Source organism: Xenopus laevis, chromosome 2S (genome assembly GCF_017654675.1).
Source record: "Xenopus laevis strain J_2021 chromosome 2S, Xenopus_laevis_v10.1, whole genome shotgun sequence".
In the NCBI taxonomy this organism is placed as follows: Eukaryota; Metazoa; Chordata; class Amphibia; order Anura; family Pipidae; genus Xenopus; species Xenopus laevis.
Window position 1 is genome coordinate 144,238,228 of NC_054374.1, and position 13,507 is coordinate 144,251,734.

The window sequence follows — 13,507 nt, forward strand, 5'->3', positions numbered from 1 at the left end:
AAAAATTATAAAAATCGGGAAATCAAAGTTTCACTGTAGCTCAAATCACCTGTAGCTAAAATGATACCTTTACTATTAACAAAACAGATTTAGTGTTAAAAGTTTTCAAAGCACTTTGTGATCACTGTAACTATATTTTTTGCTAACACTAGGGAACATTTCTGTGTCGAAAAATCGTACTAATTGTTAATTTTTACATTGTTTGCCGGTTGCTGGAATGGGACAATCCCAGTGCCATGCAACCCTGCTGCAGTGTAGGGAAACCATTTAGGGATCCTTTCATGGGAAAACATGTTTTTTTCAAAACGCATTAGTTAAAAGTGCTGCTCCAGCAAAATTCTGCACTGAAATCCAATTCTCAAAAGAGCAAACAGATTTTTTTATATTTCATTTTGAAATCTGACATGGGGCTAGACAATTTCCCAGCTGCCCCAACTCATGTGACTTGTGCTCTGATAAACTTCAATCACTCTTTACTGCTGTACTGCAAGTTGGAGTGATATCACCCCCTCCCTTCCCCCCCCCCAGCAGCCAAACAAAAGAACAATGGGAAGGTAACCAGATAACAGCTCCCTAACACAAGATAACAACTGCCTGGTAGATCTAAGAACAACACTCAATAGTAAAAACCCATGTCCCACTGAGACACATTCAGTTACATTGAGAAGGAAAAACAGCAGCCTGCCAGAAAGCATTTCTCTCCTAAAGTGCAGGCACAAGTCACATGACCAGGGGCAGCTGGGAAATTGACAAAATGTCTAGCCCCATGTCAGATTTCAAAATTGAATATAAAAAAATCTGTTTGCTCTTTTGAGAAATGGATTCCAGTGCAGAATTCTGCTGGAGCAGCACTATTAACTGATTCATTTTGGAAAAATGTTTTTTTCCCATGACAGTATCCCTTTAATGTAACTGAATCTCAGTGGGACTTGGCTTTTACTATTGAGTGCTGTTCTTATATCTACCAGGCAGTTGTTATCTTGTGCTAGGGAGCTGCTATCTCGTTACCTTCCCATTGTTCTGTTGTTAGGCTGCTGGGGGAGGGGTGATATCACTCCAACTTGCAGTACAGCAGTAAAGAGTGACTGAAGTTTATGAGAGCACAAGTCAAATGACTGGGGGCAGCTGGGAAACTGACAATATGTCTAGCCCCATGTCAGATTTCAAAATTGAATATAAAAAAATCTGTATGCTCTTTTGAAAGATGGATTTCATTGCAGAATTCTGCTGGAGCAGCACTATTAACTGATGTGTTTTGAAAAAAACATGTTTTCCCATGACAGTATCCCTTTAACTTAAAAAGATTTGTAATTATGTAATGAATTTAGATAATTATTTCAACAGGAATTTCCAACCGAGCTGTTGTTTAAATATCTATAACAATCCAGAATCCTTTTACTCCCAATGTTGAAACAATACAGTCTTTTAAATATCCCGTTATAAGAGCAAATATAAGATCCGGGAGCAGATGAGAATTTATATATAGAAATGCCTTTTCCAATAAGCAGATCTATCTCTCACCAGGTGCATCGCTGAGCTTCGGGGTGGATGTGGCTCGATAAGCAACTGAGATGGCGTCTGTCCAAAATTGTATATCTGTGCCTCCATGGCCTGCAGGGAGAGAAGAGTGATTGTCATAATCAATATGCATCAAAGAGATAGGTCAACACACTATTTGACAATGCAAGCACATCCCAAGTCAGCCATGAATAAGTCCAGGAAATTCACCGGGTGCTCTTCTCCCAGGCTGCAGACTCATCCAAGTGTTAGTATTTTTGTAGACAAGCTTTGTTTTTCCTTTCTCAAACATGCTTACGTTTAATAACCACTCACACTACAGGATGCACATTATATGTAAGAATGTTAACCTGTGATGACATGCAGTTAAAGACTGGAGGATCTCTCAGTCTCTCACATGACATACATGTATAGGTTATTATCTTCTACACTGCATACGCAGATACCTTTATAAAATCCCTAGTCAGGAGAAAAGTGCGGGGATCTCTAATAAAGTATGCCTCTGGGATCTTCAGAAATGGGAAAAATACTCTTGTTAATAGGAGAAAATAGAAGCACAGTTTCACAATAACATACAGAGTCTGATATAAAATGAATTTCAGGAACAGGGATGTGTGACTATAGGTTTCAATAAATGGCAAACTAGTGATGGGCGAATTGGTGGCGTTTTGTTTCTCGCAAAACTCCGAAAAAATTTGCAGATCACACTGAAGTCAATGGGCGTCAAAATAATTTTGATGAGCAAAAAATTTTACACTTGCAACTTTTTTGTCCAAATGCATTAAATAATTTTTATGCGCATGACAATTTTTACACGTGCGATTTTTTTTTGTCCAAATGCATTAAAGTCAATGGGCGTCAAAATAATTTTACTGCGTGACAATTTTTACATGCGCAGCAAATTTTTTTAGCAGCGAATTTTTGCATCAGTTTCACAAAAAAGTTTGCATGAGACGAAATGCGGAAATTCATGCCTGTCAAATAAATTCGCCCATCACTACTGTTAACATATTCTGAATCCCAGTCATTACCAAGGGCCAGCTAAGTTCTTTCCATGTGTGGTTTTCAGACTTTTCTCAGAGAATAAAGGACCAGCCTTTGCTGAAGGCATCCCTTGGCTCACAACAGTGTTATATACAGTATTTAGGCAACATTGGTGTCTCTCTCATTTAGCCATAGTTGTAGGAATACCTAGGAGACAATTGGGGTTTCACCCTAATCTGGACCTAAATTACCTTTAAAGGGATTGTTCACCTTTAAATTACTTTTAGTATGATGTAGAGAGCGGTATTCTGAAACAACATGTAATTGGTTTTCATTTTTTATTGTTTGTGATTTTAGGTTATTTAGCTTTTTATTCAGCAGCTCTCCAGTTTGCAATATCAACATTGTGGTTGGTACGGTCCAAATTACTAGGGAGGCACCGAATCGAGGCTTCGGTTCGAGATTTGGCCAGGATTCGGCCTTTTTCAGCATGATTCGGCCGAATCCTTCTGCCCGGCCGAACCGAATCCGAATTTGCATATGCAAATTAGGGGCAGGGAGGTAAATTCTGTGACTTTTTGTCAGAAAACAAGGAAGTAAAAAATGCTTTCCCCTTCCCACCCCTAATTTACATATGCAAATTAGGATCCAGATTCAGTTCGGTATTCGGCTGAATCTTTCGCAAAGGATTCAGGGGTTCGGCCGAATCAAAAATAGTGGATTCTGTGCATCCCTACAAATGACCCTAGCAACCATGCGGTGTATTGAATAAGAGATTGGATTATGAATAGAAGAAGGCCTGAATAGCAAGATGAGTAATAAAAAGCAGCAATAAAAATAAATATGTAGCCTTACAGAGCATTTGTTTCTAGATGGGGTCAGACACCCCGTTTGAAAGAGTGAGAAGGAAAATAATTCAAAGACTATAAAAAAAAGAAGACAAAACTGAAAAATTGCTTACAATAAGGCAAAATACTAAGGGGCAGATTTACATAGGGCCGAATATCGAGGGTTAATTAACCCTTGATATTCGACTGCCGAATGTAAATCCTTCGACTTCGAATATCGAAGTCGAAGGATTTAGCGCAAATATCGAAAAATCGAAAAATCGATTAGAACGATTTTAATCCATCGATCGAACGATTTTTCTTAGACTAAAAAAACATTGCACTTCGGTAGGTTTTAATTAGGTGGCGAAGTAGGGGGTCGAAGTTTTTTTTAAAAGAGACAGTACTTTGACTATCGAATGGTCGAATAGTCGAACGATTTTTTAGTCAAAGTCGTAATCGAAGGTCGAAGTAGCCAATTCGATGGTCGAAGTAGCCAAAAAAAAACTTCGAAATTCAAAGTTTTTTTTTATTCTGTTCCTTCACTCGAGCTAAGTAAATGGGCCCCTGTGTGTTAACTTAAAGGTGACCCACCCCTTTAAGGTGGGCTTTCAGATTTATCTAGTAGAGGAAAGTATTATACCAACTAGCTTTCAGCTCCCATTGCTACTGCTCTAGCAGCCCAGTTTGGGAACTACTGCTGTAGATGGGCAGCCTTTTTTTTTAACTTTAAAAATGCTACAGGTTACTAGTCATCTTTATATACATCTATTTTAACTGTGACTTAGGTCTTCTGGACTGGAAACAGCACAATTTAAAGTCCTACATACCCATTCCTAGGGGGAGACTTACTAAGGTTCGAATGGTAAATTCGAATTTTCAAATTTTTTTTTGGTCAAAACTCACAAATTTGAATTTGAGATTTATCACAGCTCGACCCTGAAAACAGTTTCAATTAGAATATTCGTCACCTAGAATCTGCCAAGTTCATGTAGAAGTCAATCATTTGGAGATGTTAATAGTAGGGATGAGCAAATTTTTTTTGTAGCATTTCGCCACGGAAATTACCCCATATGGGAGAAAAAAAATGACGCCCAATGGGAGAAAAAAAAATGACGCCCAATGGGAGAAAAAAAAATTACGCCCAATGGGAGAAAAAAAAATGACGAATGTCAAAAACAATTCGCCACACGTCAAAAAAAAGTTGTCGCCCATAGACTTTAATTGGCAAAGTGAAACGGGGTAAATTCGCCCATCCCTAGTTAATTGCCCTCCTGATATTCAAGTTTTTTTTTTTCAGAGGAAAACTCGATTTGAATTTGATTCAAATTTTCGGGTCATTCCTATTCGACTGAATGTTGGCCTTTCGAGTTTTTTCGAGTACATTTTTCTAATTTTTTAGAGATAAAGAAAATTCATATAAATTTGAAATTCTCCCCTAGTGTCCAGCAAAAGCTGATGTTGGTCTTATATGTTTAGCCAGGCATAGATACCTCTTATATCTCTTATATTAATTAAATATTGAACTCAATAAAACTTTCTACGCAATTAGCACAGCAATGCAAAGAAAGCAGTTCTGATTTCCCCTGAAAACAAAATGCATAATCAAGTGTTTAGAATTTGCTTACGCAAAGGCAGGGCAGAAAGATAACAATTACCCACAAGATCTCTTGTAACAGGAGACTTGTCATTGGAACCAGTTCCACAGGGTGCCAGGCAGTGAATACAGAGATATAGCTAGTATTCTATATCCATAAACACCAGAACAAAATAGCTGCTCAACCTCTTCATGGCCAAAGAATCAGGCAACTTTCAAGGATCCACCTATTTCTTTCTTTGGGTAGACAAGTGCTAAACCTTAGCCTTCAATTAGGGGCAAATTCATCAAGGGTCGAATATCGAGGGTTAATTAACCCTCGATATTCGACTGGGGAATGAAAATCCTTCGACTTCGAATATTGAAGTCAAAGGATTTTGCGCAAATACTTCAATCGAAGACCGAAGGAATAATCGTTCGATCTAACGATTAAATCCTTCGAATCGAACGATTCGAAGGATTTTAATCCAACGATCGAAGGATTATCGACCAAAAAAAGTTAGGCAAGCCTATGGGGACCTTTCCCATAGGCTAACATTGAGTTCGGTAGCTTTTAGGTGGCGAACTAGGGGGTCGGAGTTTTTTCTTAAAGAGACAGTACTTCGACTATCGAATGGTCGAATAGTCAAACGATTTTTAGTTTGAATCCTTCGATTCGAAGTCGAGGTCGTAGTAGAAGGTCGAAGTAGCCCATTCGATGCTCGAAGTAGCCAAAAAAACACTTCGAAATTCAAAGTTTTTTTTCTTCTATTCCTTCACTCGAACTTAATGAATGGGCCCCTTAGTGTTAATGTCCTTTTGAGGGTTGCCTTAATACATAATGAATACATTACGTCTTTGGAGAAACTAAGCTTGTAATGGGCTAAAACTTCATTATTTACAAACTACAATGAATGTCGTCAGCGGATGAGATGGGATTATTACAGAATAAGACTACTCTGAGCAATATCTTAATACCTGGCACAATCGATGTTTACATATTAGGAAGATATCCAGCCTTTGTATCCAGAGTGTTCTGTCATGTTTCACCACAGGAGAAGACAGTCACTGTAAAGTTCATTATAAATTACAGCTTTACAACTACAAGAGAGTTAAACTGTCATCGTTTTCCCAGCCAGAGATCCCATGCTGTCAAAGAGTGTCAATTTTTAATCTGACACAAGGAAGAATATGATTTGTTCCTTTGACCTTGTGATATTTTAATGCTATAATTGCAGTGCTTAGTGCTGCAGCCATGATTTCGCCTGTCAAGCAGGACTGAATCAATACCCTCAAGCATGTGTTCACATTTGTTTCTGCATGCGTGTTTCATTAAACCTGAGACGGGTTCTTCCTACACACCTGCACAAAGAAACTCAAGTGACATAAAAAGTGTCACCAATATAAATATAGCAGGAGAAAGGACACAATTATAGCTGCAATCCTGCAATGCTGACAACCAAGAGACATATCACTCTGTTATTTTAACTTTATACTGACAAAACAATCCCTACAATTTACTGCAGTTAAAAAGATTCCATTTACTTTGAGCCTAACACCCACCAAAACCTAATCTGCCTTCCATCTGCTCATCCTCTGACCCTGACAATATTGTGAAGTCAACCAATGCCATTATCTCCTTTTTTGACACATCCCAAGAATACTTCCCAGTCTTGTCGTGGCTTTTGTACACAATTGCTTCGGCTGCAGGTTTGTTTCACTGGAGAGATGCTTCAAATTTAATACAAATGTCAGCTATATTACTTCGATTTATTGCTATATTTAACTAAACCCGACATTCCATTATATGTTTACAAGGGACTTCTTACTTTACTATCCCCACCTTCACTGCATGGGAAATAATCCTTAAAAGCTTCAGGCCGCTAAGAATTCCAGTGTGTGCATTAACATTATGTTCCATTGGATTGTGTCGGATGGGAATTCCTAAATTTTGGCACCAAGTGACATCAGTGTGCATTTATCACACATTGGACAAAAGATCATATGCTTCTAATATATGGAATATATAATATACTATATAGAAAGGGCATTTTTTAGTGAGGAACATTTCATTCATGTACAGCTATATGTTTTAGAACTTCTGATTTCAAGTCAAGTCAAGTCAAGGAATACTTCACTATTTTAGGTAGTATTGGACTGGCCCACCACTAAAAAAAACTCCTAGTGGGCCCAAGTGTAGTGGGCCTTCCTGCTTCTAACTATGTGGCCTATTTTGTGATCATTTACTATTTCTGTATGGGAGGCTAAATAGAATTTGCAAAGTAAAGAGACTAGGATATTAGTTGAGTTCTGGTGGACTAGTGGCATCTAAGTCAAACACAGATTTAAAGTGAAAAAGAATTCTAGTGGAAAACAAAAGGCCTGAAACACAAGGCTTTAAAACAAATCATGGAACAATAAACTCTTATGTAATGACTTGATAACTACATTAATAAAGAGGAACATCAAGGGGTTGTGTGTAGTAGCAAAGTACCCAAATGCTTGCAATAAAAAAAAATCCTTGCTTCACATATTTCCATGTCAGTGGAGAAACACTTTCACATGACGTCCATAAAGTAGAGAAGTAACAAGCCCGCAGCCTTGCAATGTATAAATTATGATTTATTTTACATACACCAGATGGTATATCTTGGGGAATGAAGGAAGGCAAGTGTATCTCCCACATCCAAAAAGAAGAACTCGTGTAACAGCTGTTGCACTTTTTTCTTTACTTTCTACTATATTTTTAAACCTTCCACCTTCGTGCTGAAAGATTTTAGTGACATTAAGGGGCAGATTCACTAAATTCGAGTGAAGGATTCGAAGTAAAAAAAACTTCGAATTTCGAAGTATTTTTTGGGCTACTTCGACCATCGAATGGGCTACTTCGACCTTCAAATTCGAATCGAAGGATTCGAACTAAAAATCGTTCGACTATTCGACCATTCGATAGTCGAAGTACTGTCTCTTTAAAAAAAACTTCGACCCCCTACTTCGGCAGCTAAAAGCTACCGAAGTCAATGTTAGCCTATGGGGAAGGTCCCCATAGGCTTTCCTAATTTTTTTTGATCGAAGGATATTCCTTCGATCGTTGGATTAAAATCCTTCGAATCGTTCGATTCGAAGGATTTAATCGTTCGATCAAAGGAATAATCCTTCGATCGTACGATCGCAGTATTTGCGCTAAATCCTTCGACTTCGATATTCGAAGTCGAAGGATTTCAATTCCTGTTCGAATATCGAGGATTGATTAACCATCGATATTCGACCCTTAGTGAATCAGCCCCTTAAAGTAACCAGAAATCATGACTTAGAATGAGGTAAAACCTATATATGATATTAAACTCAATTGTAACTTCCAGAGCCCCCAGTAGAATTCTAGGGGTTGTAGTACCTGAACACAGCTTTAAAATTGATGGCCTTTTTCTTTTTACAGCAGGTAAGAAACCAGGCATACATTGCAGGCAAGAAGGTTCCTTTATGTCACAATTTCCATGTTTCTAGTCTATAAACCCCTGTAGTTTCTGCAGCAGGCAAGGTAAGGCTATCAAGTCATCAAGAGAGTGCAGTGAACCAGAAGACTGTTCTGTAACACACATACCTCACGTAGCACAGGATCAGTGACACTGTCCAAGTTTACAGAGCCTTCATACGTAAGATAGTGAAAGACATTTAGGGCTCGCACTGCTTCTGGGCCTCGCTGCTTGTAGCCAAAAATGAGATCAATCCACTGATGCAGTTGACAAGATACAAATTCACTTTCAAGAGCCTGAAAGACAGAGAATCAAGTTAAATGAACATCTGCATACATGCAACTCTTTGACAACTTATAAATACTTCACATGGCATTTAATTTGCACCTTATTGCCTTCTCAGAGGCAGAGCTATGAGCCAAGAGACACGTTTTATTCAGGTATAACAACTGTAATATATATGAGATTTATTTTTTTTATTTTGTGTGACTCATTTTCCCATTTGGCATAGAACAATCTAATAACGTTATATTTATCTTGTGCAGCAAGTTTATGCAACACTGCAATATAAATAAATTACATATATACATCAACATAGAGACAAATAACCTGTAAAATATAGTCTTATAATAGAGTGGTGCTCAGACATTTTTTGCTTGAACTTCCTTTATTTGAGGTTCAAAGTTGGTCAGGGCCTGTGTTTAACAAGTATACAGACATTGCTAAATCAGCTATATACTGTATCTAAGAATATCTAGTGCACTATAAATGTTTAAATATGGGCCTAAGGCTGACTCACCTTTCCTTAAAGGAGAAGGAAAGCTACAGAGGCATTTTATTGTCAATAGATTAGCTGCAATAGTGCAAGCTAGAATGCTATATTTATTCTGTAGAATGTTTTACCATACCTGAGTAAATAGCTCTAGAAACTCTCTTTGTTTAGGATAAGAGCTGCAGTATTAACATGGTGTGACATCACTTCCTGCCTGAGTCTCTCCCTGCTCTGGGCTCAGATTACAGCAGAGGAGGGAGGGGGCGGGGGAAGAGGAGCAAACTGAGCATGCTCTTGCCCAGGGCAATGAGGTTTAAGCTGAAGGCAGGAAGTCTGATACAGAAGCCCATGTGTACACAATAGAAGGAAAGAAATGCAGTGTTTCTTTTGACAGGGGACTGCACTACTTTGGGGGTTTACTGGTATATTTAGATGGACCTTTCTAAAAAGGCTTACTTAGTTTTAACCTTTCCTTCTCCTTTAAAGGAGAAAAGTCAATTAGCACTTGGGGATGCCAAAAGTTAGGCACCCCCAAGTGAATGTATTGACTTACCTGAAATCCCGGGCCAGTGCACCTATCAGCAGAAAACTGCACCGGCCTGGAGCATCACAGAACAATTCTCTTCCGGCTTCTTCTTTCTTCAAATTTCCCGGGACAGACACATGCGCAATAGAATGAAAAAGCTGACTTTTTAGTTACAGTTGGCTTTTAACTTTAATGCGCATGCACAGCCGCATGAAGAAAGAAGCCGGAAGAGAAGCGTTTCGTGGTGCTCGCTGGTATAACCCTGGGCTGGTGCAGTTTTCTGCTGATAGGAGCACCGGCCTGGATTTTCAGGTAAGTCAATACATTTACTTGGGGGCCTAACATTTGGCACAAGTGCAAGACGACTTTCCTTCTCCTTTAAGCCACAATTCGGTGATTTCCTAGGGGGCACCATTTCCACTGTTTGGAAACCTTTGGGATTCTTAGTGACTTCTAATATCTACACTGCAAGGTATATATTGTCCTATAATAAAAGTGGTGCTACTAACCCATATAATTCAGTCAATATCTCTGACCCTTCAAAAGCTTGTGTCGCTTTTTACTCCCTGTCCTTTAGACCTTGAAGTCTGATGTTACTGTTCTCTAACACAGAAAAAAGGTAAAGTAAAAGGTAGCCTTACAGAAACTATATCTCTGACACAAATCAAGATACACTGCTTTGATACACTAGGGCAGGGATCCCCAACCTTTAGAACCCGTGAGCAACATTCAGAAGTAAAAGGAGTTGGAGAGCAACACTAGCATGTAAAATGTTCCTGGAGTGCTGAGATTGGCCATTTAGTAGCCGATATTTGGATTGTCAACCTACATTGAGTCTCTGTTTGGCTGTGCACCTGGTTTTTATACAACTAAAACTTGCCTCTCTGGAATTCAAAAATAAGCACCTGCTTTGAGGCCACTGAGAGCAACATCCAAGGGGTTGGAGAGCAACATGTTGCTCATGTGACACTGGTTGGGGATCACTGCACTAGGGTATATATAAAGCATAACTGGTGTCAGCATAAAGCTGCTATAATAATATATGCAGAGATTCTTGCTCTTTATCTAGTATAGTCTGAATGATTTATACAAGCCTGAAAAAGCTCTAGCATTATCTAATTATGCACATTAAAGAGCAGGGTTTCTTGGTGGCTAGAGGAGGCTGAATTATTTTATTTTTTCCTTCGTCAGCTATTTCCGCCTCTCTACTTTCCATATGATTTAAAACATCCGTTCATCCCATACATAGAGAGCATCTCCAGTGGTGAATGGGAAATGTCTTGTATCTGGGGCCCCTCAATAGGGTCCCAATGCAGTGGTGATACCTTCGGCCTCTTTCTCTATGCAATGCTTTGCTGGTGGATAACCAACTAAAATATATATGTCATAAGAATCCAAAACATGTAGAATCTATGCATTCATGTAACTCCTTCTTCAAAGTTATTTTCAATTTAACCATGAACTTTCCAACGGACAGTTCTGCATTCGCTGTAGCACTAGTTGGGTGGGAGATTTCAGCCGTTTTGAAAAACAAAAAAACAATTTGGTAGAGCTAGAGGGTTGATTACAGTATGACTTGTACCGCATTGTTCTATGTATGCTCTTGGGCATGATATGATCAGTATAATACAAGGTATGTCAATTTTCAGGTATAGGTATGGGATCTATTATACAGAATGCTTGGGACCTGTATAAGGGGTCCTTATATGCGTATGCAGTCAACTCATCTCTCCTCTTTTTTTATGCTTTAATAGCGAGGAGGATTTTGCACTCCTGTTGCATTTTCATTTATCCTCTTCTACAAATAGAAACTATAATCCCAAGTAAATAATTCAAATTGTTTCAAAAGTTGTCCAGAAAGCAAACAATTTGTAACTGGATTAGAACAGACAGAGTTTTAGAAAAAAACATCCACCAAAGCAGCCCTTGCCTCTAACTTTAATTGCATGTTGGCATTTGCCCTTCATGTTGCTTAGATTTTAATGATTTTGGACACATTCAATCACAGCGTCAAACAGTAGATCCGCAGGCATTTTTAAAAACCCTTGAGACTACAGATATCAATCCTACTTGTGGTTCATTAAAACCACCCTGTAATGTGATTTCAGGGATCAGTAATATGAATGACAGATATGTTTCACCACATTTATTTCACCTTTTTTATTAACAGTTGTCTTGTCCTGTCTGAGATGATCAAAGAAATTCCCATAAAAATTGTTTAGCAAATACAAAGGATCAATTGATATTACTTTGCACCTTCTCCCAAAAATAAAAGGTTAAAAACAATACCTAGATCTGCATGATGATTTTATCCAGTGCTCAAAGACTTTGCAAATATGAACAGAATGGTTTTGAGCAATTATATTTAAGAAAATGAGAATCTATGAAAATACTATTCTGCCAGGTATCTGCCAGGTATCTGTATGGTTTGCATTAAAATATCAGTAGAATGTTTTGCCATTGACATGGGTTTACACTAGTTCAGTTAACATGAAGTACAAACTACAGGCATGGGATTCCTACTCCGGAAACCAGTTATCCAGAAACGTCGAATTACAGAAAGGTAGTGATGGGCAAATTTATTCACCAGGCGTGAATTCGCGGAGATTCACCACCGGCAAATAAATTTGCGAAACCGCCACAAAAATTCACCGGCTTCCAAAAAAAAATGGAGGCTGGCGCATTTTCGCTGCCAAATGTGCGCCGGCGTCCAAAAACCGGACACTGGCGTAAAAAACAAGAATTTTTCGCGGTTTCGTGAGTTTCGCAGGAAATTCGCAAATTTTTGGGCGAAACGCCACAAATTGGCCATCATCGCAGAATGGCCATCTCATATATATGCCGTTTTAATAAAATAATTCTAAATTTTAAAAATGATTTAAATTTTATCTGTACTTGATCCCAACTAAAATATCAGGGAACCAGAAATTAAGGCAACGTTTTAAAGGTATATGGTCCATTTATCTTAGAACAATAAAGGCCAATAAGAAAAGGTTTATTTTAAATTTTATTGATTCTGGGGAGAATTCCTTTCTTTTGTAATATAAGCATATTAGCCAACACATTCATACTGAGAGTGTAGTAACTGTGAATTCATTATTACTTTAAATAGAATTCGAGCAGAGATATTTTCATTTTCATTTTAGTCTTTAAACGTTAATTTTAATTTTAAGTTCTAATTCTATTCAAACTTTAAACTTTAATCTTATTTCAGGTTTGTTATACCTTGATTTTATTTGCATTTACGGTGTTGTAATTTACATTGTTTTTATTTAGACAATGGTTAGTATAACATCTCACATATTATGACATCACCATGTTTACTTAACTACACAGCTTAATTGTTGAATTGGTACTGACAAATAACTTACTGTAATGTAATCTGTTGTTTATGATCAATAAAAAGAGATAAACCCAACTTAGATACAATTAATAATTACTGAACTTAACAATGTTATTTCACGTTTAAATTATCTTCTAGTAGACTTATGAAGATCCAGATTACAGGAAGATCCCTTATCTGGAAAACCCCAGGACCCAAATATTCTGAAAAACAGGTTCCATATATTTACGATTTGTGTGATCCAGCTGGAAATCCTGTTGGCCATTGGCCACATAGGTGTGTTGATGTGATCTACAAAGGCTCGCAGTATTATCAGATCATTGGCCCACGGGAAAAAAGTTTGGAGCAGCTCAATTGGACCCAGCACGCGGGTGTCTAAATTTGAAATGATCTTCACGTTTAACAACCTCGACTCAAGTGTATGGACAGCTTATGTTAAGAATTAATCATTGGACAATATTGAAAATTAGAAACGAGTGAAAATATTC

The 13,507-nt window shown here is 38.0% G+C and overlaps 1 protein-coding gene across 4 annotated transcripts in view; it reads right to left on the reverse strand.

Annotated features, from left to right (window-relative positions):
* Positions 1–13,507, reverse strand: part of LOC108709943 (neurobeachin) — a 444,274-nt gene that overhangs the window by 24,775 nt on the left and 405,992 nt on the right. For all 4 annotated transcript variants that reach the window (XM_018250245.2, XM_018250244.2, XM_018250243.2 and 1 more), the window contains 2 exons: positions 8,507–8,674; positions 1,522–1,611 (listed from right to left, as the gene is read on the reverse strand). In XM_018250245.2, the coding sequence (XP_018105734.1) occupies positions 1,522–1,611; positions 8,507–8,674 (258 nt within the window). The remainder of the gene's footprint in view (positions 1–1,521; positions 1,612–8,506; positions 8,675–13,507) is intronic.